We start from the raw sequence: 25,338 nt of genomic DNA, 5'->3' as shown, positions 1-25,338 counted from the left end.
GTACTAGAATGTGTTGATGCACTCGGTGGTCAGATAGCCATGATGCAGTTAGATTTGGCGAAAGCCTTTGACCGTGTTTCTCACGAAATTCTGTTTTCCATTTTGGAGCATTCTAACCTTGGTGACGTCATAGTGGAGGGTGTTAAAATGGCGTATGCGAACTGCACGACCCGTATTATAGTGAATGGTGAACTGACTGACAGCATCGCAGTACGTTCATCGGTAAGGCAGGGCTGCCCACTCTCACCCCTGCTGTTTGCACTGTATTTAGAGCCACTTTGCTTGGCTATCATTGATAGCGATCGCATTTTAGGGTTCAAGCTGCAATCAGCACACGTGAAAATGCTAGCATATGCCGATGACATAGCAGTGTTTTGTGCAACTAGAAAGAGCATTTGTGAAGCCACGAGTGTCGTCCAAACATTTTGTGATCAAACGGGATGTAAGATCAATTGGGAGAAAAGCTCTGGGTTTTGGCACGGTGATTGGGACATGACACCTGATTTCTTCTGTAAGCTGCGATGGTCTGCTCTCCCAACACGATATCTAGGCGTGCCTTTACAATGTTATCAAGATCCCAACGTGCACTGGATGGAAGAAACATCCAGAGCGAAAGAAAAAGCGGATGCCTGGCAAGGAAGGCAACTCTCAATATTTTCGCGCGCTTCTATTTGCAATGTTTTTCTTATTTCGAGGCTGTGGTACCTCATGAATGTGTTGTGTGTCTCACGAACCTCAATTCAGAAAATGCACCGCGTTTTTGCTGTTTTTATTTGGGCATCCACATGGGAAAAAACCGCCCGGACGAATTTGTTTATTTCTGTTAAAAGGGGCGGGCTTGGCCTTGCACATCTGTTCTTGCGTCAGGTGGTTTCGCGATTTATATTCCTCCGTGATCAAAAAGATACCTTTTTAAGAACCGTGATGCAAGTGCGATTACAGAGGCTGCTCCCTGAATGGATTGTGTCATGTGAAAACATGCCTGGTACTGTGACTGGCTACCTGCGCGAGGTTGTTTTTTCGTGCAAGTTGCTTGAAGTGCGGTTTTCTTTTGATTACCTTTACAACGTTCCTAGAAAAAAACTGTATAAAGATCTCATTGACGTGATGCTGCCGGTGCCTTTTTACCGGGCATTACACTGTGGAGGCCCAGGGCAGGACGTTTTGAAAAGAGTTAAGAAGATGCCCGTGAGGCCATCAGCTAAAACATTCCTTTTCAAACTTCACTCTAATACGCTCCCTGTTAAAACCTGGCTGAATGAAAAAGGTATCTTCGTCCCATGGACAACAAATTGCCTGTTGTGCAAAAAACCGGAAACAATTGAACACGTTTTCTTACAGTGTTGGGATGCTGTATTTCTATGGGACGTCCTCCAAAGGACAATTAAAAAGGAGCTTCCATTAACTCCTCACGGTATAAGATTTCTACCAGTGCAGAACGATGATGCACCTTATGATTTAATTATGCTTCTTGGCCTCCATAGTTTGTGGAAAACACGAATGCAGGTGCGTCATGCAGATATAGATACACGATCTTCGCGTGAAAACTTTATTGAAAGTGCTGTTTATATACGTGAAACTTTCATGAGGCAGCAGGATCCGCCACAATGGCATTGTCTCTTTGATGAGTTAGTGCACTTGAAAAGATTTTAGCCACTTACGCGTTAGCTCAAGTGTAGTTGACGTTTTTTATCATGTGTATTTTTGTTTTGTGTTTCACGGCAATAAAGAAAAAAAAAAAGCCTGCTAGCTCAGTTGTTTAGAGCGTCGTGCTAATAACGCGAAGGTCGTAGGTTCGATCCCTGCGCAGGCCACTCTTTTTGTTTTTCTCCTTCCCGGTTTTAACTCAGCATAGAGTTTCGAGCGTCACAGACATCAGGCGCTTTTTTTTTCTTTATTGCCGTGAAACACAAAACAAAATACACATGATAAAACACGTCAACTACACTTGAGCTAACGTGTACGCGGCTAAAATCTTTTCAGGTTCACCAACTCATCAAATAGACATTGCCATTGTGGTGGATCCTGCTGCATCCTGAAAGATTCGCGTATATACACCGCACTTTCAATGAAGTTTTCACGCGCAGATCGTGTATTTATATCTGCGTGACGCACCTGCATTCGTGTTTTCCACAAACTATGGAGGCCAAGAAGCATAATTAAATCATAAGGTGCATCATCGTTCTGCACTGGTAGGAATCTGATACCGTACGGAGTTAGGGGAAGTTCCTTTTTAATTGTCCTTTGGAGGACGTCCCATAGAAAAACAGCATCCCAACACTGTAAGAAGACGTGTTCAATTGTCTCCGGTTTTTGGCACAACAGGCAATTCGTTGTCCATGGGACGAAGATACCTTTTTCATTCAGCCAGATTTTAACTGGGAGCGTATTAGAGTGAAGTTTGAAAAGGAACGTTTTAGCAGATGGCCTCAAGGGCATCTTCTTGACTCTTTTCAAAACGTCCTGCCCTGGGCCTCCACAGTGTAATGCCCGGTAAAAAGGCACCGGCAGCATCACGTCAATGAGATCTTTATACAGTTTTTTTTTGGGGAACATTGAAAAGGTAATCAAAAGAAAACCGCACTTCCAGCAACTTGCACGAAAAAACAACCTCGCGCAGGTAGCCAGTCACACAGACATCAGGCGCTACATGGCAAAGTATAGTGTTATCCATTTCGATTCCAAATGTCAGGGATTATATCGAACCGACGGGCAGTTCTGGCCTGCTAGCTCAGTTGGTTAGAGCGTCGTGCTAATAACGCGGAGGTCGTAGGTTCGATCCCTGCGCAGGCCACTCTTTTTGTTTTTCTCCTTCCCGGTTTTAACTCAGCATAGAGTTTCGAGCGTCACAGACATCAGGCGCTACAGGGCAAATTATAGTGTTATCCATTTCGATTCCAAATGTCAGGGATTATATCGAACCGACGGACAGTTCTGGCCTGCTAGCTCAGTTAGGCTGATGTGAAATCAAAACAGGCGATAAAGAAAAATAAAAGGCCTGCTAGCTCAGTTGGTTAGAGCGTCGTGCTAATAACGCGAAGGTCGTAGGTTCGATCCCTGCGCAGGCCACTCTTTTTGTTTTTCTCCTTCCCGGTTTTAACTCAGCATAGAGTTTCGAGCGTCACAGACATCAGGCGCTACATGGCAAAGTATAGTGTTATCCATTTCGATTCCAAATGTCAGAGATTATATCGAACCGACGGACAGTTCTGGCCTGCTAGCTCAGTTGGTTAGAGCGTCGTGCTAATAACGCGAAGGTCGTAGGTTCGATCCCTGCGCAGGCCATTCTTTTTGTTTTGCTCCTTCCCGGTTTTAACTCAGCATAGAGTTTCGAGCGTCACAGATATCAGGCGCTACATGGCAAAGTATAGTGTTATCCATTTCGATTGCAAATGTCAGAGATTATATCGAACCGACGGACAGTTCTGGCCTGCTAGCTCAGTTGTTTAGAGCGTCGTGCTAATAACGCGAAGGTCGTAGGTTCGATCCCTGCGCAGGCCACTCTTTTTGTTTTTCTCCTTCCCGGTTTTAACTCAGCATAGAGTTTCGAGCGTCACAGATATCAGGCGCTACATGGCAAAGTATAGTGTTATCCATTTCGATTCCAAATGTCAGGGATTATATCGAACCATCGGACAGTTCTGGCCTGATAGCTCAGTTGGTTAGAGCGTCGTGCTAATAACGCAAATGTCGTAGGTTCAATCCCTGCGCAGGCCACTCTTTTTGTTTTTCTCCTTCCCGGTTTTAACTAAGCATAGAGTTTCGAGCCCCACAGACATCAGGCGCTAAAGGGCAAATTATAGCGTTATCCATTTCGATTCCAAATGTCAGGGATTATATCGAACCATCGGACAGTTCTGGCCTGCTAGCTCAGTTAACACACGCACCACTTGGTTGTAGAAGGTTCGTGACGCTGGTCGGTAGGCAGCCGACCCACAAATCGTTCAGGTCTCCACAAAAACTACGGAGGCGGTTTCCCCGCCTGCCGCGTGTCAGCCGAGAAGTTCGGCTTCGGTCTTAACGTGGCTCTTCGGATGCCAGAAGTTTTCGGCGGCGGCTCACCACAAACACCGCCTGGCAGCTGAGTCTCCTCGACGCTTTCCTCATGCGGACGTTTCGCGGCAATTAAGGCTGCTGTCTCCGGCCCAACCTCCATGGCATCAGTACAGGAAGGCTCAGTACTGAGATGATCCTCAGCGTCAGAAAATTTGGTTAAGTCTTCTGACCCTTCCTTTGACTCGCTTTCATGGTCCTGGGATGGAACGTTCAAGACATGCCGAGGTTCATTCTTTTCATTTGAGACCGTCACCTTATCATTTGTTAAAACCGTCATGGAAGGCGCGTCCTGTTTCGTTGACTGACCTCTAATGTCAGCAGCCTCCTCCGCATCCGCCTCGTCCATAATTAACTCGGACGAGTCTTCGCTGGTCCCAGGTTCGGCAATGCTAGCGTAGGTTCGTGCACACTGGTTGTCTTCATGCCCGAACCGTCGGCAGGTTCCGCAGCGAGGAACCCGGCACTCTTTGCGGATGTGACCCGTACTCCGGCAGCGTAGGCACAACGGGGGTCTGCCTGGCACAATGACGAGCGCGAGCTCACCGCTAACATTGAGCTGATGCGGCAGGTCGTCGAGCTTCATGCCAGCTTTCAGCTTCAGCGTGACGAGTCTAGTTGTAGAGCCCTTTTCCAGCATACCTTTAACACGCCAGCGCTCCCGGGAAACGTCTGACACCTTTCCGTACGGCCCAAATGCAGCACGAACATCTTCATCTGGCACGTTGTGAAGTAGCCAGTGAAGCTTGAGTCGCACGTCCTGGTTCGCCGGGTCAATCACCAAGCAGCGACCGTTTTTCACAGACAGCTCACCTACACTGACAATCTTGTTGACGGCTTCAGTATCCTTGAGAGTGAGAGCTCAGTAGGATTCTGCTTCCGGCCACGCCAGTGAACGGACGCAGGATGCAGGGCTCCTCAGGAGCGGCTTCAGCGGCCATGTCAGGCCGCGGTAACAGGACTGCTGAACAGGAAACCACTTACCAGGTCGTTTTGCCTGCACTGCCAACAGGTCGGTTTGTTTTGAATACTGTTTTTTTGCACACCGATATCAGGGCCCGCCCGTACCGGGTGGAAGATTTCCGCGACGCGTTGGCACAGCATTCGCTGATCCCCGATGTTGTTGCGATGGGGGCGTATCGGATGAGCCACGTCTGGGCTGTCACTCTCAAGGATCCTGAAGCGGTGACCAAGCTTGTTAGTGTCGGTGTGTTGTGTGTGAAAAACGGTCGCTGCTTGGTAATTGACCCGGCCAACCAGGACGTGCGACTGAAACTTCACTGGCTTTTACACAACGTGCCAGACGAGGATGTGCGTGCTGCCTTTACGCCGTATGGAAAGGTGTTGGAAGTTACAAGGGAGCGCTGGCGTGTGAAAGGTATGGTAGAAAAAGGCTCGACTACTAGACTTGTCACGCTTAAGTTGAAAGCTGGCGTGAAGCTGGATGACCTGCCACATCAGTTGAACGTTAGCGGTGAGCTGGCGCTCGTTGTTGCGCCAGGCAGACCTCCCTTGTGCCTACGCTGTCGGAACACGGGTCACATACGCAAGGAGTGCCGGGTTCCTCGCTGCGGAACCTGTCGACGGTTCGGTCATGAAGACAGCCAGTGTGCACGTACCTACGCAAGCATTGCCGGACCTGGGACCAGCGAGGACACGTCCGAGTTGATAATGGACGAGGCGGATGCGGAGGAGGCTGCTGACATTAGAGGCCAGTCAACGAAACAGGACGCGCCTTCCATGACGGTTTTAACTAAGCAAAAGGTGAAGGTCTCAAGTAAAAAGAATGAAACTCGGCACGTCTCGCACGTTCCATCGCAGGACCAACAGGACCACGAAAGCGCTTCAAAGGAAGAGTCAGAAGACGTAATCAAGTTTTCTTACGCTGAGGAGCATCTGAGTACTGAGCCTCCTTGCACTGATGCCATGGAAGTTGGGCCGGAGACAGCGGCCTTGATTGCCTCAAAACGTCCACACGAGGAAAGCTTCGAGGAGACTCAGCTGCCAGGCGGCGTTTGTGGTGAGCCGCCGCCGAAAACTGCGGGCATCCGAAGATCGACTTTGAGACCGAAGCCGAACTTCTCTGCCGACACGCGGCAGGCGGGGAAACCGCCTCCGTAGGTTTTGTGGTGTCCTGAACGATTTGTGGGTCGGCTGCCTACCGACCAGCGTCAGGAACATTCTGCAACCAAGCGGGGCGTGTGTGAGCAAAAATGACAGACGGTGCTTGGACTTCGTTTGGATGCAGCCCGAGGTTCTGCTGGGAGGACAATACGTGCACACATATGCCGCTCTTCTTCAGAAGCGGAGGCCACGCAACCATGAAGGTAGGCACCATGCGGGTACGAGCGGCCCTTTCTAACACATGACTCTCAAGCTTAATTCGGCGTTACACGTAGCTACTTTGAATGCAAGAGGGCTGGGAGCGAGAAGGCGACAATGCCAGCTCAGTCGCCTCCTTGTGGATAATGATATAGATATAGCAGCTGTGCAAGAGTCAAAGATTGAGAGCCAAGAAAGCACTGACCGTATGGTGGCTTCTTTTCAGACAAACTTTTATGTGTGTGTATGCCATTCTGTTGGTGTATCGGGTGGATGCCTTTTATTTATACGTAACACGCTGGGAGTAAGTGTAGAGTTCGTTTTTGCCTGTCCAAGTGGTCGGCTTTTGGTTACTGATTTTACCTACTGTAATTTATGCTGGCGTGTTGTGTGTGTGTATGCTCCCAATTCAGAATGCGAACGTGAATTGTTTTTTGAGTCTATTGAATTGTGGTTGAAGGTCGACAAAATCTTGCTTGTACTTGGCGATTACAACTGTGTGTGCGCTGCTGTGGACCGAGCGGCGAAGTGTAAACCTCGAAGAGACAGAAGCTCCGAGCTGTTGAATGCACTTGTGCATGAATACGGCCTTGAGGATGTTGGTAGTGTGTTCTCCACAGGAAACCAACCAGAGTTCACGCACTTTCAGCGAGATAGCCATGCTAGATTGGACAGGGTGTATGCCTCGGTTGATCTTGTTTCCCTATGTACTGCATATGAGGTCAAACCTGTGTCTTTCAGCGATCACTGTCTCGTGAGTGCAGTGTTCGGTAGGGCAGGAAAGAAATCGCGCTTTAACTGGTTCCTATGGAAACTGAATGCCAAACTTCTCGCCGATGAAGAGTTCCTTATGGAAGTTAAGACCCAGTTTGAAGATCGTCTGGCTATGCGACCAGTAAGTTTTGCAGCGGAATGGGACAGCTTCAAAGAGTGGGTCAAATTGAAATCCATAGAAAAGAGCAGTAAGGTGCGGCATAAAGAAAAAGAAAAAGAAAAAGAACTGAATGAACAACTCGAGTTTCTTTTGAGCATGGAAAGTTCAGTGCCAGGGCATTTCGCCAGTAAAATACGAGAGATTAAAAGTGATCTGGAAACAATCGACAGCGAAAGATACACAGCGGCTGTTATACGTTCAAGGGCTGAAAAACTTTGGGCTGGAGAAGTGCCGACAAAACGAGCCCTAGCAGACGAAAAAAGATACGCCTGCCAGAAAGAAATAAGGAGTATAAGGTATGCCGGCCATATCACTGAAGATGCTAAAGATATTAAGCGTGCGGTAGCAGAGCACTTCGAAGAACTGCTTAGCGGTAAGCTGGAGACTGTAGGCGGCTTTCAAACAGATTTTCTAAGACTGATGCCTGCACTAGATGACGAAAGTAAAGCGCGCCTAGAAACACCGATAACGTTGCAGGAGATAGAATCTGCAATAGATAACCTGACACCTGGGAAAGCACCTGGGCCGGATGGTCTAAGCGCTGCCTTCTTTAAAACTTTTCAGCAGTATGCGGCTCAGTTTATGCTCGATGTAATCACTGAAGCTTATGAACGTAATACTGTTCCATTGTCTTTCGCTACATCGCACATTGTGCTAATACCCAAGACAGATGATCCGGAGAAACGACTGTTGGTGGGGTCATATCGACCGATTAGCCTCACCAATGTTGACTACAAGGTGTATATGAAGGTTTTAGCAAAAAGACTGCAAAGCGTAATAAAAAAACTGGTTGGGTCTCATCAAACGTGCGGCATCAAGGGTCGATCCATTGCCACGAATATACATGTCGCAAGAACCGTACTAGAATGTGTGGATGCACTCGGTGGTCAGATAGCCATGATGCAGTTAGATTTGGCGAAAGCCTTTGACCGTGTTTCCCAACAAATTCTTTTTTCCATTTTGGAGCATTCTAACCTTGGAAAAGTCATAGTGGAGGGTGTTAAAATGGCTTACGCGAACTGCACGACCCGTATTATAGTGAATGGTGAACTGACTGACAGCATCGCAGTACGTTCATCGGTAAGGCAGGGCTGCCCGCTCTCACCCCTGCTTTTTGCACTGTATTTAGAGCCACTTTGCTTGGCTATCATTGATAGCGATCGCATTTTAGGGTTCAAGCTGCAATCAGCACACGTGAAAATGCTAGCATATGCTGATGACATAGCAGTGTTTTGTGCAACTAGAAAGAGCATCTGTGAAGTTACGGGTGTCGTCCAAACATTTTGTGATCAAACCGGATGTATGATCAATTGGGAGAAAAGCTCTGGGTTTTGGCACGGTGATTGGGACGTGACACCTGATTTCTTCTGTAAGCTGCGATGGTCTGCTCTCCCAACGCGATATCTAGGCGTGCCTTTAGATTGTTATCGAGATCCCAACGTGCACTGGATGGAAGAAACATCCAGAGCGAAAGAAAAAGCGGATGCGTGGCAAGGAAGGCAACTGTCAATGTTTTCGCGAGCTTCTATTTGCAATGTTTTTCTTATTTCGAGGCTGTGGTACCTCATGAATGTGTTGTGTGTCTCACGAACCTCAATTCAGAAAATGCACCGCGTTTTTGCTGTTTTTATTTGGGCATCCACATGGGAAAAAACCGCCCGCACGAATTTGTTTATTTCTGTTAAAAGGGGCGGGCTTGGCCTTGTCCATTTGTTCTTGCGTCAAGTGGTTTCGCGATTTATATTCCTGCGTGATCAAAAAGATACCTTTCTAAGAACTGTGATGCAAGTGCGATTGCAGAGGCTGCTCCCTGAATGGATTGTGTCATGTGAAAGCATGCCTGGTACTGTGACTGGCTACCTGCGCGAGGTTGTTTTTTCGTGCAAGTTGCTGGAAGTGCGGTTTTCTTTTGATTACCTTTTCAATGTTCCCAGAAAAAAACTGTATAAAGATCTCATTGACGTGATGCTGCCGGTGCCTTTTTACCGGGCATTACACTGTGGAGGCCCATGGCAGGACGTTTTGAAAAGAGTTAAGAAGATGCCCGTGAGGCCGTCTGCTAAAACGTTCCTTTTCAAACTTCACTCTAATACGCTCCCTGTTAAAACCTGGCTGAATGAAAAAGGTATCTTCGTCCCATGGACAACAAATTGCCTGTTGTGCAAAAAACCGGAAACCATTGAACACGTCTTCTTACAGTGTTGGGATGCTATCTTTCTATGGGACGTCCTCCAAAGGACAATTAAAAAGGAACTTCCATTAACTCCTTACGGCATAAGATTCCTACCAGTGCAGAACGATGATGCACCTTATGATTTAATTATGCTTCTTGGCCTCCATAGTTTGTGGAAAACACGAATGCAGGTGCGTCACGCAGATATAAATACACGATCTGCGCGTGAAAACTTTATTGAAAGTGCGGTGTATATACGCGAAACTTTCAGGATGCAGCAGGATCCACCACAATGGCAATGTCTATTTCATGAGTTGGTGAACCTGAAAAGATTTTAGCCGCGTACGCGTTAGCTCAAGTGTAGTTGACGTGTTTTATTATGTGTACTTTTGTTTTGTGTTTCACGGCAATAAAGAAAAAAAAAAAAAAAGAGTGAGAGCTCAGTTGGTTAGAGCGTCGTGCTAATAACTCGAAGGTCGTAGGTTCAATCTCTGCGCAGGCCACTCTTTTTGTTTTTCTCCTTCCCGGTTTTAACTGAGCATAGAGTTTCGAGCCCCACAGACATCAGGCGCTAAAGGGCAAATTATAGCGTTATCCATTTCGATTCCAAATGTCAGGGATTATATCGAACCATCGGACAGTTCTGGCCTGCTAGCTCAGTTGGTTAGAGCGTCGTGCTAATAACTCGAAGGTCGTAGGTTCAATCTCTGCGCAGGCCACTCTTTTTGTTTTTCTCCTTCTCGGTTTTAACTGAGCATAGAGTTTCGAGCCCCACAGACATCAGGCGCTAAAGGGCAAATTATAGCGTTATCCATTTCTATTCCAAATGTCAGGGATTATGTCGAACCATCGGACAGTTCTGGCCTGCTAGCTCAGTTGGTTAGAGCGTCGTGCTAATAACGCGAAGGTCGTAGGTTCAATCCCTGCGCAGGCCACTCTTTTTGTTTTTCTCCTTCCCGGTTTTAACTGAGCATAGAGTTTCGAGCCCCACAGACATCAGGCGCTAAAGGGCAAATTATAGAGTTATCCATTTCGATTCCAAATGTCAGGGATTATATCGAACCATCGGACAGTTCTGGCGTGCTAGCTCAGTTGGTTAGAGCGTCGTGCTAATAACGCGAAGGTCGTAGGTTCAATCCCTGCGCAGGCCACTCTTTTTGTTTTTCTCCTTCCCGGTTTTAACTAAGCATAGAGTTTCGAGCCCCACAGACATCAGGCGCTAAAGGGCAAATTATAGCGCTATCCATTTCGATTCCAAATGTCAGGGAATATATCGAACCATCGGAGAGTTCTGGCCTGCTAGCAGCGGCTGAGCCTGAAAATGTTGCTTGCTGGAAACAGCGCATCGGCCGTTGGCCGAGGTCTTTCGACTCCTCAGGACACTACCGAAACGTACAAAGTTGTCCTTCCACGCCTGCCCACCGGTAATGTTGTCCTTAATACCGTTTTCCTGCATGCCGACCTTAAGGGTCGCCCGTACCGAGCACCTGACTTTCGAGACGCACTTGCACAGATTTTGGACCTCCGGGAAATTTTGTGCATTGGTAAGTACCAAATGAGCCACGTGTGGATGGTTACCTGCGAGAGTAGTTCTTCAAAGCAGAAGCTAATTAACAAAGCAGAGTTCCCTGTGAAAGGACTTCGGTGCATGGTGTTCGACCCGGATACAAAGAATGTCAAGGTTAAGCTCCTTTGGCTTCCCCGCTATATGGAGCACCGGAGGATTGTGGAAGCTTTCGAGCCTTATGGAACGATTCAATCTGTGGAACGTGAAAAGTGGCGGTGCCCAGGGATGGAGCACATGGAAACGGCGAACCGTGAAATCTCCCTCACGCTCAAGGACGGAGTGTCAGCAAGTACAATTCCTCACACTCTTAATGTTTATGGGGTGCAGGCATTAGTGCTTATTTCAGGGAGACCTCCACTGTGCCTTCGATGCAGCCGGGTAGGCCATGTACGGCGTCAGTGCCGAACGCCTCGATGCACCCAGTGCCGGCGCTTTGGCCATACTGTGGAGAACTGTGTATTAAGTTATGCCGATAGACTGCGTCAAGGCCAGTGGTCACGAGATGACGTGGCGTCCGAACATATCATGGATGTGTCAGAGGTTGTTGATGTAACTGGTGAGTTAGGTCGTGAACCTCAAATTGATGGGGACCAGAAGCCTTCTGCACTTCACACCAACTCAGAAGAATCTGCAGTGACTGGCCATCAAGAACCAGCGTCTCCAGAGCCAAAACCGCCGGACCCGGGCCCACCTGTGAGTGCCACTCAGAGTGCTGCCCTTGCTGCCCAAGAATCACCTGTCACTGAAGGACGTCTGGATATGCCTCCTGTGGAATCAATGGGGAAGATACTGCCAGTGGATGCTCGCCTATCCTCCCTTCGTCATTGATTCTCCTTCGTCGTTGGAGGGTAACAGTGAGCCGTCTGTGGCGCCGATCTCTGGTGCGTCCGGTTCTCTGTCGGCTGTCAGTGTGGCGGCGAGCGATGTGCTCCAATCAGGTTCGTGGGCCGAAGCCTTGAGTGTCTCAGAGGAGGACATGGACAACACAGTGCCTTTGAAGCGTCCCGCAGATGCTGAGGTGTGTATCGATGGTGCTGGCCAGAAGGCACACTGTGTAGAGGCCACAGGAAGGGTGACTTTAAAGAGGAGGGCGATGTCTGCCCGAAAGGCCGCCAATTTGCAGGCGGGCCACCCCATTCCAGGGGATGATGTTTAAAAGGACTAGTACCAAAAATGGCTAGAGTCGAAGCATATCAAGTCGCTACCCTTAACGTCAGGGGTATGCGTAATCGTCGGAGACAGCAGCAGTTAAGACATCTGTTAAAGAAATGGAGTGTGCCTGTAGCAGCAATTCAGGAAACAAAGTTGTCCTCCGATGAAGAGACGGAAGCTGCTCTTGAGCCGTTTTTGCCGGAATATAACATTATTGTTAGCCACGCTAGAGGCTTGTCCGGAGGGTGTATGCTATTCCTGGCCAAAACACTAGAGATGACAGCCATGTCTTATTGCATAGATGGCGAGGGACGACTTATATGCTGTGACCTCACAATCTCAGGTGTGCAGTGGCGAATTATTTGTGTTTACGCCCCTGTAAAACAACGAGACAGAAGGCATTTTTTTCTTTCATTAGTTAATCATTTGTGCACAGATCGCAAAATTATGTTGTTCGGAGATTTTAATTGTGTTTGTAGGGATGAGGACCGATCAGCATTATGTAAGAGATATGACCCTAGTGCTGCATTACTTAACGATTTGGCTTGTGAATATAACCTTGTGGATGTGGGGCAGGAAAAAGGCGACAGTATTCATTTCACTCATTTTCAGTTCTCCTCTAATGCGCGCCTTGACAGAATTTATGTTTCTGCAGACATGTTAGCAAATTTGTTTGGTTACTGGGTGCGGCCCATCTTCTTCAGTGACCATTGTATGGTGTCTCTTCAGGTAGGGAGGTACAGTCGGCAGATACTTCACCCTCGGTGGGAACAGTGGAAAATGAATAACTGTCTGCTCTCAGATGAAATCTTTAAGCGTGCTGTACCTACTTGTTTGAAAGACATATGGTCACGCCATGATCTGTCAGTTTTTCAAAAATGGGACTTGTTCAAACAGGAAACCAAAAACTTAGCAATTGAAGCCTCTGCAAGAATCGCGTTCCTAAAGAGACACCACCTTCGTGAGCTTGGGCGCACTCTAACTGAGCTACATGAGCTAGAGAGGGTTAGCCCGGGTGCCTATGTTGAAGAAATTAATAACGTAAAGGCAGAGCTTCAACAAATTGCGACGGAAAGATACAAGGGGGCCCTAATAAGATCTAGGACTCGAAGGTTTCTTGACGAGCAACCATCACGTCGGGCCCTCAGTGATGAAAGAGAGAATGCTCTTACGAAGGAAATATTGGAAATTCAGTATGGTGGTTGCACATATAGTGATGCTCCTAGTATTCTTGCTGCTTTCTATGATTATTATCGAAAGCTGTTCGGCAGTTGTAAAGATCCAAATCAGGGTTTCGATTATAATTCCTTACTTGAGAACTTTCCTCGACTAGACGATGAGAAATGTGCTGTAGTAGAGGGACCCATCACTTTGGAAGAAATTAAATCAGCCATTTCAGACCTTCAGAACCAGAAATCTCCTGGCCCAGATGGTATTACTAGCGAATTTTATAAAACATTTTCGCCTTGCCTAACGCCTGTTTTGATGGAAGTATTCCAAGCATCTTATGATGTGGGTTTCCTGCCCCCCACTTTCTATTCAGGCCACACAATATTAATACCCAAAAGCAAAGATACTAATCGGTTGAAAACTGTTGAAGGATATCGTCCAATTTCCCTCTGTAATGTTGATTACAAAATTCTTGCCAAGGTCCTTTGTTCTCGTTTGCAGCTGGTTATCATGGACTTGATAGGTTCGCATCAGGTATGTGGTATCAGAGGGCGCAGTATTCAAACACACATCCATATTGCACGTTCAGTAATCGAGACAGTATCAGATGAGACAGGCCAAGTAGCTCCGATTCAAATTGGCCTGGCGAAGGCGTTTGATAAAGTTCGGCACAATTTCTTGTTCGCGGTCTTGGAGAATGCAAACATTGGTGACGTTTTGCTCAAAGGCATAAGGCTGTGCTATATGAACTCGTATACACGACTAATTGTTAATCAGGATTTAACGAAACCAATACCACTGGAATCATCTGTTCGTCAAGGATGTCCACTGTCTCCACTGTTGTTTGGCTTATATCTGGAACCCCTCTGTCTCAGTATAATTAACAGTGCAGCCATCCGTGGTTTCTCTCTGGCTCAATGTGAAGTTAAGATTTTAGCTTACGCGGACGATATTGCCCTTTTTTGTTCTGACAAAAAGAGTGTACCTGAGGCTTTACACTTGACTGAACAGTTCTGCGATGTATCAGGCGCGGCCCTTAATTTAGATAAATCCAAAGGTTTTTGGTTGGGACACTGGGGCACTAGACCAAGCCAGTTTGGAGGCATATGCTGGGACTGTAGTCCTCTTCAGTACCTAGGGGCTCCGCTGCACCAAGTTCGTAACAGCGCAGCCTACTGGGATTCACAAATCGTACCTATGCGGCGACAAACGCAGGCTTGGATGGGTAGGGAACTCTCAGTGTTTGCTAGGGCACAGGTCTGTAACATATTTTTGTTTGCAAAGCTTGCGTATATCCTTCAGGTCCTGCATTGTGCGAGGAGCAAAGTACAAGTTATACACATAATATTTGCAACATTTGTGTGGCGCTCTCAATGGGAGCCCATGCGGCGTGACAACTTGTTTCTTCCCTTAGAGTCTGGTGGAGTGGGCCTTGTTCATTTGTTTGTGCATCAACTTGTCTCCCGTTTTTTCTTTTTCAAATCGGCAAACCATCCGTTTCTTCTAACTGTGCTCATTAGGCGCCTTAGTCCACATTTGCCTTACTTATTCGCACCAACTGGGCAGGCTCGTGAGGGGCGTTTATGGGGATTCCTTAAGGAGGTTGCTGACACTTTCAATTTTCTCACTGTGCGTTTCTCTGTAGATTACCTGTATAGCCTCTCGAGAAAGCAGATGACCCAGGCTCTCACTGAGTCTTTGTTCCCTACACCGTTGTATCGGCAGCCTTATCTGGGGTTTTTGGACACCACTGTTCTAAAGCGTGTTAGGCAAATGTGCATTCAGGCAGCTGCAAAAACGTTCTTTTTCAAATTACGTACAGCGACGTTGCCTGTCAAGACATTTCTTCACAATAAGGAGATGTTTGTGCCCTGGTCGGTAAATTGTCGTCTCTGTAACGTGCCTGAGACAATTGATCATTGCTTTATTCTGTGCCGTGATGCTATGTTCTTTGGGACATACTACAAAGAACTCTTAAAAAGGACATTGAAATTACGCCTTATACAATTAGATTTTTGCCTCCTGACAAAAACTCTGTCGTGCCTTACGATCTATTTGTGTTGATGGGACTGTTCAGCCTTTGGAAAAGCCGCATGATCGACAGGCATGCAGAGCCACCAAGATCGTTGAAATCCGTGTTTCGGGAGCAGTGTGCTTTGGTGAGAAGTGTATATGCTGCACGTGAAGAACCTCCAAACTGGATGCCGTATCTAGACGCATGTGTATGTCTCCCAGACTTTTGATGTTCTGATGATTGTGCATTGTCGGGCTGAGGATATGACGGGCTCGCATTAAACAGCCCGGTAACTTTAGATATGGACATGTTTAAGTAAGTGGAGTTGTTCCTTTTTACGGAAGTTTTTCCATGCAATAAAGAAAGAAAAAAAAAAATCTGGCCTGCTAGCTCAGTTGGTTAGAGCGTCGTGCTAATGACGCGAAGGTCGTAGGTTCGATCCCTGCGCAGGCCACTCTTTTTGTTTTTCTCCTTCCCGGTTTTAACTAAGCATAGAGTTTCGAGCCCACAGACATCAGGCGCTAAAGGGCAAATTATAGCGTTATCCATTTCGATTCCAAATGTCAGGGATTATATCGAACCATCGGAGAGTTCTGGCCTGCTAGCTCAGTTGGTTAGAGCGTCGTGCTAATAACGCGAAGGTCGTAGGTTCGATCCCTGCGCAGGCCACTCTTTTTGTTTTTCTCCTTCTCGGTTTTAACTAAGCATAGAGTTTCGAGCCCCACAGACATCAGGCGCTAAAGGGCAAATTATAGCGTTATCCATTTCGATTCAAAATGTCGAGGGATTATATCGAACCATCGGAGAGTTCTGGCCTGCTGGCTCAATTGGTTAGAGCGTCGTGCTAATAACGCGAAGGTCGTAGGTTCGATCCCTGCGCAGGCCACTCTTTTTGTGTCTTTCTTCCTGTGGTGTTTCTTCAGCGCTATAATAATCAAGATCATGTACAAACTAACCCGTCATAAAGTCCTGCTCCACAAAATGGTATACCAACTAGCGCTCGGCTTTCCGTGTTACTATGTAGTAGAGAAGTTTTACTCCTTCTTTCAAAATTCCTTCAGGACTAGGATGTTAACTTTAGATGTATCGAGTGACAGCTAGAGTGGACTATGTAACATTATACGAGATATTGTGTGCATAGATGCTAACAGCTAGAGTGATTGTGTGTATAGCGCGGTAGATCCGCTATGTTTAAAATAACTTAGCTGTACACATCAACTATGAACTTTATTAACATAGAAATGCTGCTATTAACATAGAAATGCTGCTACGGTGGAACAATTCCCGAAAGAGTAAATTATTCTTAGATCAGTGCAGAATTTGCACTGGAAAAATGCGTGAGCCTGAGCATGTGTTGTCCGCGAGATGAGTCAGTGGGATTGCGTGTGTTACAGAGGCTGCGCCTTTACATTCCTGTAAACCAATTATAAAACGCCGGTGAACTTCGATACGTTCAACGGTATGCTGGCTTTGTTCGACAAGGGGCGCGTGGTCTACCGTGTGGAACAGCAACGCTCAGGCTTTCGCATTTCTCCACTGCAAACTGCAGTGGTTCGATTACCCCTCTTTACGGGCTTTCTGCACGCAAACACGCCCTTTCCCGCTCTTTCGGGTTGAAACATTTCACATTTCCCGTCACCAGAAGTTAGGCGTATACGTCACCGGAAGTTGAGTACACGTCACCCCATTTGGTCGTCACCGTTACTTCGCCCGGCTATATCTCGACGTCTGATTGACTTAACTGGCTCTAAATAATTACCTAATTAACCCACAGACACCAAAATTTTCTCCAGCGAGATTTTTTCATCTTCTATTTAATGTAGCCATTCTTTTGTCTTACAACTCGTTTTGTTCAAACGTAATCCTGATGACAAATTCTGGTGACAGAAAACTGTCGACATAGCCGTGCAATGCTTACGCATTAATAAGCTAAGCTAATCCCACCTGCAACATGCAACTACATCTTCAGTCTCTGCGCTTAAGTTGAACTTTTTGTTTAACAGAAACGTGGTTATTTAGTAGTTGTAGCCAGCATATACCATGGTACGCATGTGGGGATGTTGAATGGACATGGGGGCTGCGTGGCCACATCTTTTAACTTCTACTGTCATACTGGACATTGCTAGCGGCCAGCCAAGTAGTGTGTGGAAAAAACGATCGCGATCATGAACAGGAGTAGTAGTAGTAGTAGTAATGCACTTCATTCAGGAAGTTCAGGAAAAAGCGCAGTGTGTGTAGTCAAATGTTCTCGGCTGGAAAAACATCGTGCAGAAAAAGGCACTCATGTGGCTGCAGCGGGGCACAATGGACAACCTATTAAAAATCTTCGAGGTCATTCGGACTACGTGAATTGATTGAAATGGCATTAACTTTCGTGTCGTACGATACGGAGTCACTGCAACCGCGATTTGCGCATGCGGCTAAGTCATCAGCGAGCGCAAAGCCGCCAAACCACCGCGGAGAGTTCAACGTGATGTTGGGTGTCACGTAGCGAAGGGGCCACATGCCCGCCGCAGCTCCCCTTGTGCGTCGATTGCGATCACGCTAGCTGATTTCAGACCGGCGGCTTCCAACCACGTAAGCGTCGTCGCTCGGATCCCTTGAACGACTTCGAGCGCGTCAACCGCTAACGACTTGGCAGTGCGCCACGGAGAGCGCGCCCCGTTGCCCCCCCCCCCCCCCCCCCCCCCCCCCCCCAAGGCCGGGGACGCCCTGGAGACGGCGCGTGATCGCGTCGACGCCGGCTGCCGGGGTCACGTGCGTGCTCTCGCCTTCCGCGTGCGCCTTCCCGCGTTGATCAGAGCGCGCGCGCCGGCGCACACGCTGGCGGTTCAGGAGTCCAGAATTCAGCACGGGAAAGAGTCGGCAGAGGTGAGTCCTGCTAGCTTGTTGATGTTTTGTGAATCGAATTTCGAGGTGTGTGTAACGCTGTTGGCGTTCTACCACCGTGATAGCCTTGGGCAGATTATTACTGACGGAGAAGCTCATCGTAAAACAAGAATATGCATTACGCTATGATAAAACTTTCTAATTTCACCACTGACGAACAATCAATATGCTCGACAATTTACAACTCGGCCTCTTGAGTGTTTCTCCTTTTTTGTTCGTGCGGTTTTTCTTTACGCTTATTTTTCGGATAAACTTTTGCGAACCGGCTGGGCTTACCATTGCCTATAAGTATGTTTGCTATAATTATAGTTTTTATTGCATAATTTATTATTAATATTATTATTATTGTTGTTGTTTTATGTTATCTTTTTTATTAGCAAAAAATTTGTTATGAATGCCCTTAACTTGGCCAGAAAAAACAAACGCGCACAAGAGGAAGGAGAACAGAAACACTCACAAAGACTTGTCAAAAAAGAAAGAACACAGCAATTTGTGGGCCTGAATTCAGATTTGCTTTGGTATTGATATATTCGTGCGTAGGAGTCCGTGAGCGATTAACCTCACAACACGGTTACTAGGCGGAGACTAGTGTTTATTGGAACTATTGCACGAGACGGGAAGAGAGAGAGAGATACGGGAGAGCGTAATATGAGGCGGAGACTAGTGTTTATTGGAACTATTGCACGAGACGGGAAGAGAGAGAGAGATACGGGAGAGCGTAATATGCCTTGGTCGCGCACGCGGTGCGAGGTATTTGGCTTCTTCGACAGGACTGTACGGTCGGTTTCAGTTGCCAGCGCATGGCTGTATGCGGGGATTCCAGCTGGTCTTACCGAAGCAGCCGGCTCGCAACGCGTCGTTTAGCGTAGGAATAGGGCAACTGGAGCGGCCGTTCATCGGTTAGCGTGCACAGCAGGTATGCTTCGTAGAGGTGTGCATGGGCCGAAAGTTTCAGACCGGTGCCGATGATAGCACCCCGGGCCGTCCCGGCCCGGGATGCTATCATCTAAATTCAAGCGGTGATAGAGATATAAATAATTTAATGATGATGAGTTTATATGCGATATTGTAATGTTGATTTCTCATGTTTAAGATGACGAATTTTCAAAACATATAGAGCCACAGAATAATCGTAGGATTATCAACCTGACTTAGCGTGGAAGCAAAAAATTTCTGCATTGTTGAAAGCTTGATGCGCTCCACGGGTGATGCGTGCGGCAGCGCTCAAATTTATTCATTGACCTAATTTGCGTCTGGAATGACTAACAAGTTCTTAGCACAGTTTGGTACGCAGCTTCTTTGGTTCTCGAGAACTGCACTAGCTGTAAATCTAAACAAGAGGTTCTGTGGCCAAATACTCAGTGTTTTCGTGTACCATGTGCCATTGTCGTGTGTTTTCCACGGAGAAGCCTATCGCGTCATAGACATACTCGCGCTTTTGCAAAAGTTGCATGCTCTCGCAAAAGAGCTGTGCAGCCCACCCTAGGCAAATATACCCTTACCCGAGGGCTTCCGAGCGGCCCGAAACCCGGGCTGGTTACGATACAAAATCCTAACCTTGTCAAACTTTGACAAGGTTAGGATTTTGTATCGCCACAAAGAGCAGATGACGAGAGAGATAGTTGAATCATATTTTATTTCAACGGACAATAAGTGTGTCAGCAAGACTTCTCTTGCTCTTTCAAGCAAAGAGGTGTCTTTTTTAAGTGACTTTTTGTGCAGCAGGTGAACCCAGGGGTTGTTTCACGTGATTGTTTCGTTTTCTTCATGTTTGTTTTTTCTGGGCCTTGGAGTAAAGGGCTTAGGCATAGTTGTGAGTCAGCGCTTGTACTGTGGCTTTCTTTTATCGTGTGCTTTGTCTTCGTGTTCGCGCTGTTTATATTAATAATGAATAAGTACCAACTCGCCCAAAAAAGTATCTTGGAACCATGCTTAAGCTATCATTCCACACTAGGTTTCACCGAAGCTAAGCCAAGGCCAACTTTTTCGATTTCATGTGTTTGCTGGTGTCGGCCTCATTCCTGTTGGCATTTGGTTCCCGATGGCAGTAGGCAACTTCGGACAGTTCCACTTTCGTGAGCAGCGACTTCGTAATTTTAACAGAGGATCATTGTGCACTTGGATTAAATGCTACAAAAATGGCATTTTTTGGGAGTTTTATTTTTCAAAGAGAAGTCAAACAAACAGCCTCGCTGTGTCTTTAATATAAAGGAATATATTAAACATGAAAGAACGGCCCTGACGTTTGCTTCCTTGACTGACACGAAAAAACAAGCTGCGATGACAACGCTGCAGAAAGGGCAAAATAACTTCGGGAAAACTGGCATGTGCTGCTCAAAACAGGACGCGAGTGCTTGGCTAGTACGCCTGCGTCTTTCCCTCCCCCTTTTTCCTTTTTTTGCTCTTCGTTTATTTGGCAGGTATCCACGACTGCCGACGTTTTGCTGCCCTCTGTACGCTTGGCGCATTGCAATTAGTACAGGGCGGTGGCTGTCAATCACGCATACGTCGACAGAGGCAGGATAAGTGCCAAGGACACGTTCAGCCTTTTAGTAGACGAATATACAAGCGGCACAATTGCTTCACGTACTGTTGCCGCCTTCTGTGTGATACGGAATCTTTCTGTATATACGGAGCAATGACTTGCGTGTCAGTCACTGCTTTTCTTGTAATACTGTTACTGTGTGTGACCTAGTTTAGTCATAGTAACGCCCAGTATAATATCGCCTAAAAGCGGAAGTTCATTTCTTCTTTTTCAACACGCACTAGAGCACATAGCTATGTTTACGAGTACGCTTGTCAACAGATATGCAAATAATATTCCTGCCAGTATGAAGAACTTTAGATTTCTTATAGCCTCGGAGGAACTTATTAGAGAAGCGAAGGACGTGTTTTGGGCGTGGCTCAGGGTGGTGGACCCCTCCTTGCGGTGGACTCCCCTCCTAAGCCGTACTACAAGCGGCGACCTCTTCGGCCTGCTGCCTGACGTGAATTTAAAACCGTGCGTCCGAGTTCAGCAGCACCGCCTTCCATTACTATTTATTCTCTGGCGGTTTGTGTTGATTATTTTAAAATTTTCAATTATTTATACTGCTGTACTGCCAACAAAAATCTGCAAAGCAGATGAATAATCAGAACCAAGCGACCTTGCTTAAGCAGGCCTGAACCATCAGATCCTCAGTGTTTTGTACACAGCGAGAGGGATTCGTACGAGGAGCCCAGCGTTGGACGCGTGTCGATAAATCTGTTACTGAAGAAATTTCACTATGACATTAATATTCTACATGTCTTTCGTCTTATACGGTAAACATGCAGATGCGAAGAATATTTCAGTAGTATTACAGTTTGAAGAAAGAATGCAAATCTGATTGTCTAGAACTTTTTTCAATATTATTATCTAAAGACAATAACTCAGCGACAAGGAGGAACAAACGAACCGCTTCGACTGGTTTCCTTTTGCGCTGTGAATTTATTATGGGCTCCACTTTGAATGTTCGTGTTTCCTTTACTGCCCTCGTGCACGCCCGTAACTGTGGAGGCAAGAGGCATTCTGCGTGCTTACTGAAAGAACATAACATGGAGCGGAAAAGGCGATGTGAAAGGCCTCTTGAGTCAGTACAAGCTATAGTGTTCTGAATGACATCGAATGGGCTTCGGGCAGCGGCTATGTAGGGTTTCACCACCTCTCGACCGCGCACAGACATGGCCACAGAAAGAAGCCAGATGAGTTGTGACGCAGTGGCACCGCCGGACGTTCGGCAATTATCATTCTTTGTGCACGTGGTGCTTTTCCGGGCTTCAAGCCGAACGTGAGGGGCGAAGTGCTCGCTATAGGTTTACCATTATCTTTACAGCAAAAGACTGCACCTTGTTCTTATTTTTGTTCAGCTTGCCTTTGCGTGACATTATCACACGTGGATTGGAATAGCCCCGTTGTAGATTTGGTGTCTATTGAGCCTAGCTGCAGAAATATCGGGTTTAATACCAATAATTTGCGCGTATAAAAAAACTTCCGAAAGGAGGCATCAAGTGACTTCCGCTTTCAAAAGGGCCCCTGAAGTGCTGCTTGGGGTAAAATTCTAATGTATGCTGTTCATAGAGGTGTTCTTTGTGAGTATTTGAGTCAAAGATGAAAATTTTGTGTGAAGTCGATAATTTACAAATAATTTTTTAAAAAGTGCTCCTAGTGAACCGCTCGCAGCCGATTTAAGCAGCATATCTCCGAGCGTAATCCTCCCCACTGACGTCCGTGGGGCTGCTGAGCCCCCCCCCCCCCCCCCCCCCCTCCGCTAATCGGACGTCTCCAAGTTACGCTGGAAGGAAAGTTTTTTTCTTACGCGCCGACGTGGGGTGACTTGAGGGGAGAGAGGAGGAGCATCATTATCGATCGCTTTGATCGCCCATACCTACAGTATTAATAAAGCTACCTTAAATAATTTGTACATTGCGGAGAGTAGTGATGGGATACCTACTGCTAGTGCGCGTTTTATAATACCGTTTCATGGTCCCATTAAGCATTCTGTATCGCGACGGTACCGAGCTTCGCTGTGATGTCATCATATGAAAAATATATCTACGGAACACTTTCTGTATAGGGCGTACGCATCAACCGAACTATACGGTAAAGTGAAGTGCAGTCATTGATACGAATGTACTTCACAGTGCACCTTTATTCGTAAGACGTGCATATCTCTGGTCGGCTGCATAGTAATCAGCTGCTTTTCTTCCGTGTAGTAAATGGATACAAAGTAGCACTGTACCATTTACCCAACCCTATTAAGCTCCGCCATTAAGAGTGTAACGCGACATCGTTAATTGCCCCCTCTGCGGCTTCCCTTACGGTACATCGTTCGCGTACATGGATTATGAATACCTTAATAACTGACACTTTAATTACTACCTATATTACCTCATGCATACTAGTTAGCACAAAAAGACGATTTAAACATGACAGATGTAAAGCCCTGCTTTAACCAGTCCCTACGAACGTGGCTATACGCGTAACCCGAGTAGCGTGTCCGGCTCGGGACCAACGGTTCCCGATGCTTGATTATGTCGCCTGCCAATGCTTGACTAACAGTACTTAAATATCAGTGCTTTACTATATAACCTGGCAGCTACAACTTTCTAAAAGCAAATGACCGCAATTTTTAGCTCAAAACGGGGACGCCGGCGCTGAAAACGCCGACACTGGATTTCTGAGAACGGCATCTTTTCTGCTGTCGCTTTAATATTTGAACTCCAAGAACTTTTTGCTACGCTAGTTGGTGCAACATTTCAAAAAAGACGAAGCGCTAACAAGACATTCTCAAGAAAGGGGTCACGGACAAGCGCTGGCCCGTGTCCTCTTTCTTGAGAATGTCTTGTAAGCGCTTCGTCCTTCTTTAAAATATTTGAACTCGTTATTCATAACGGTTGCCGTCACTAGGGAGGGAGATATCCCTAGGAAGTAAACAACTCAGCGAGTGCAAAATTCATCTGTCAAGCGAATGATGTATGACAGTATGACGCGATAGCGTAGGCTACACAACCAAGCCTTATGGACATGCTTGAGTGGACTAGGGATAACGTGAATGCAAGTGTCCTGGCATGATAAATTCTGTCACCTCCATATGAACGCAGAGGCCCGAATTGACATGTCTTGCCAGATGTAATGGCTGGCAACCCTAAGTCCAGTTAGTGCATTAGCATTTCAGCTGGCAGCGCCATGTTCTGACTTTTTTGCTCACAGTGCCAGCTCCGACATCGAATTTTCAGTGAAAAGGGACATTTAATGCTATCGCGTGCAATTGTTATTTAGTTTCAATTAACAAAGGAGATCTTTCGAGGCAAGAAACCTAAATCAGAATGGTTGGTGAGCCCATATAGTAAGCTGAAATCAGTGCTATGAGTGCAATGACGACCCTCTTGCAGTGACATGTGGCGCCTCCTACGCCGTTCCCTCATTCCGGCCGTGCTGTGGCTGGCGTGCCTGCTGTGCACGCTCCAGCTCCTCGCCGGTTTTGCCGACGACCGCCAGGGGGACCTCGTCGAATACGCGCACAGGCTGCGACCAAGGCACGTGGGCGGCGAACCCGAGGTGCGGGGCCGCACCTACCAGCGGCACGGCGCCGAGCCCCTGGACGCGGTCCACCGCGAACTTCATCGGGAGCGGTTGCGACTCAACCGGCTCGCCCGGCCACACCTAGTGGCGCGCAGGCAGATATTCAGTAAGTAGCCGCGTAAACTGCCATTTGACAGCTGCCTCAACGCGGCTTGGTGTCCGGGTAGAAATAATATGGTAGAACTAAGCTTACAGGCCTATAACGCATAAATTGTCGTGAGCTGACTGGCATTAGCTGCTGAAATATATAGTAGAAGACACCTGATACAGGGCCGAAATGCAGGCAGCAGGCTTTGCTCTCTTCCCCTGCTCTTTCCCTCAATTAACAACGACGAACAGCGGTTGGAAAAGTGGTTAGAACTTGAGGCGCGGCACGGCAATCCGCAGTTTTGCTTTGAGACACACTTGCGGACGAATGGAATTTGAATAAAATGGCGGCATAAAACGCGAGAACCTGGATCTTAATTTTAACCAGTTCGATGTGAGGCTGAGACTATGGTTGTGTTGCCTCATCCAGCAGCCATGGAAGCTAACCTGAGCGCTTTGTCTTGCACTCGAATCATTTTCCCGGCCGAATGTTGATTTTTTGTTGTGAATTTTGCTCACTATGCACATACCACGCGCTGCGTGACTTTACACTGACAAAGGCAGAGTGGATTTTAGCACCTCAGGAGCTCATACCAGACATACACCGGCGTGCTATCTTTCGTTCTGCTCATGCGCGGTAACTAAACAATATTTGCGCGTACCGACAAAGCGCAACACACTTGCCGTTTCCATTTTTTCGATTGTTTCGAGCCACAATTCTAGTTTGCCCCTGCGGGCGAAGACTCGAACTTGATCCATTTATACCGTTGCGCATGCGCAGAAAGCAGTTAAGATGCCGCGTCGTCGATTTTTACGTGGGCTTCATTCGCTCACTGCCACAATGGTTTTCCTACGACGGCCCCCTAAAACGGTA

General features: G+C 47.1%; 2 protein-coding genes and 12 non-coding genes across 14 annotated transcripts in view; all 14 read left to right on the top strand.

Annotated features, from left to right (window-relative positions):
* The first annotated feature begins 1,740 nt into the window (after positions 1 to 1,740).
* TRNAI-AAU (transfer RNA isoleucine (anticodon AAU)) lies at positions 1,741 to 1,814 on the top strand. The gene has a single exon. It is a non-coding gene; the product is annotated as a tRNA-Ile (tRNA).
* Positions 1,815 to 2,720: 906 nt separating this feature from the next.
* TRNAI-AAU (transfer RNA isoleucine (anticodon AAU)) lies at positions 2,721 to 2,794 on the top strand. Its single transcript has one exon. It is a non-coding gene; the product is annotated as a tRNA-Ile (tRNA).
* Positions 2,795 to 2,995: 201 nt separating this feature from the next.
* On the top strand, positions 2,996 to 3,069 carry TRNAI-AAU (transfer RNA isoleucine (anticodon AAU)). Its single transcript has one exon. It is a non-coding gene; the product is annotated as a tRNA-Ile (tRNA).
* A 142-nt stretch (positions 3,070 to 3,211) lies between these two features.
* TRNAI-AAU (transfer RNA isoleucine (anticodon AAU)) lies at positions 3,212 to 3,285 on the top strand. Its single transcript has one exon. It is a non-coding gene; the product is annotated as a tRNA-Ile (tRNA).
* A 142-nt stretch (positions 3,286 to 3,427) lies between these two features.
* Positions 3,428 to 3,501, top strand: TRNAI-AAU (transfer RNA isoleucine (anticodon AAU)). Its single transcript has one exon. It is a non-coding gene; the product is annotated as a tRNA-Ile (tRNA).
* Positions 3,502 to 3,643: 142 nt separating this feature from the next.
* Positions 3,644 to 3,717, top strand: TRNAI-AAU (transfer RNA isoleucine (anticodon AAU)). Its single transcript has one exon. It is a non-coding gene; the product is annotated as a tRNA-Ile (tRNA).
* A 1,242-nt stretch (positions 3,718 to 4,959) lies between these two features.
* On the top strand, positions 4,960 to 21,260 carry LOC146188864 (uncharacterized). The gene is made up of 2 exons (XM_084605138.1): positions 4,960 to 5,817; positions 21,183 to 21,260. The coding sequence occupies exons 1-2, from the start codon at positions 4,960 to 4,962 to the stop codon at positions 21,258 to 21,260; spliced, it is 936 nt and encodes a 311-aa protein (XP_084461264.1).
* TRNAI-AAU (transfer RNA isoleucine (anticodon AAU)) lies at positions 10,128 to 10,201 on the top strand. Its single transcript has one exon. It is a non-coding gene; the product is annotated as a tRNA-Ile (tRNA).
* TRNAI-AAU (transfer RNA isoleucine (anticodon AAU)) lies at positions 10,344 to 10,417 on the top strand. The gene has a single exon. It is a non-coding gene; the product is annotated as a tRNA-Ile (tRNA).
* Positions 10,560 to 10,633, top strand: TRNAI-AAU (transfer RNA isoleucine (anticodon AAU)). Its single transcript has one exon. It is a non-coding gene; the product is annotated as a tRNA-Ile (tRNA).
* TRNAI-AAU (transfer RNA isoleucine (anticodon AAU)) lies at positions 15,766 to 15,839 on the top strand. Its single transcript has one exon. It is a non-coding gene; the product is annotated as a tRNA-Ile (tRNA).
* TRNAI-AAU (transfer RNA isoleucine (anticodon AAU)) lies at positions 15,981 to 16,054 on the top strand. Its single transcript has one exon. It is a non-coding gene; the product is annotated as a tRNA-Ile (tRNA).
* Positions 16,198 to 16,271, top strand: TRNAI-AAU (transfer RNA isoleucine (anticodon AAU)). Its single transcript has one exon. It is a non-coding gene; the product is annotated as a tRNA-Ile (tRNA).
* LOC146188863 (alpha-N-acetylgalactosaminide alpha-2,6-sialyltransferase 5-like) overlaps positions 18,138 to 25,338 on the top strand; it is a 22,878-nt gene continuing 15,677 nt past the window's right edge. Inside the window, exons 1-2 of the mRNA XM_084603930.1 lie at positions 18,138 to 18,256; positions 24,188 to 24,483. Coding sequence (XP_084460056.1) covers positions 24,192 to 24,483 — 292 coding nt within the window. The 5' untranslated portion in view covers positions 18,138 to 18,256; positions 24,188 to 24,191. The remainder of the gene's footprint in view (positions 18,257 to 24,187; positions 24,484 to 25,338) is intronic.

This window comes from Amblyomma maculatum, chromosome 5 (assembly GCF_055883805.1).
Source record: "Amblyomma maculatum isolate TAMU_Amacu chromosome 5, ASM5588380v1, whole genome shotgun sequence".
NCBI classification, from domain to species: domain Eukaryota; kingdom Metazoa; phylum Arthropoda; class Arachnida; order Ixodida; family Ixodidae; genus Amblyomma; species Amblyomma maculatum.
Note: the sequence above shows the minus strand (reverse complement) of the source record. Positions and strands in the feature narration are given on the sequence as shown.

Coding starts and splice junctions, on each gene's coding strand:
- LOC146188864 (XM_084605138.1), top strand. CDS start 4,960: ATGCAGGGCTCCTCAGGAGCGGCTTCAGCGGCCATGTCAGGCCGCGGT. Junction 5,818..21,182: donor CGGTTTTAACTAAGCAAAAG/GTGAAGGTCTCA, acceptor GGCGTGGCTCAG/GGTGGTGGACCCCTCCTTGC.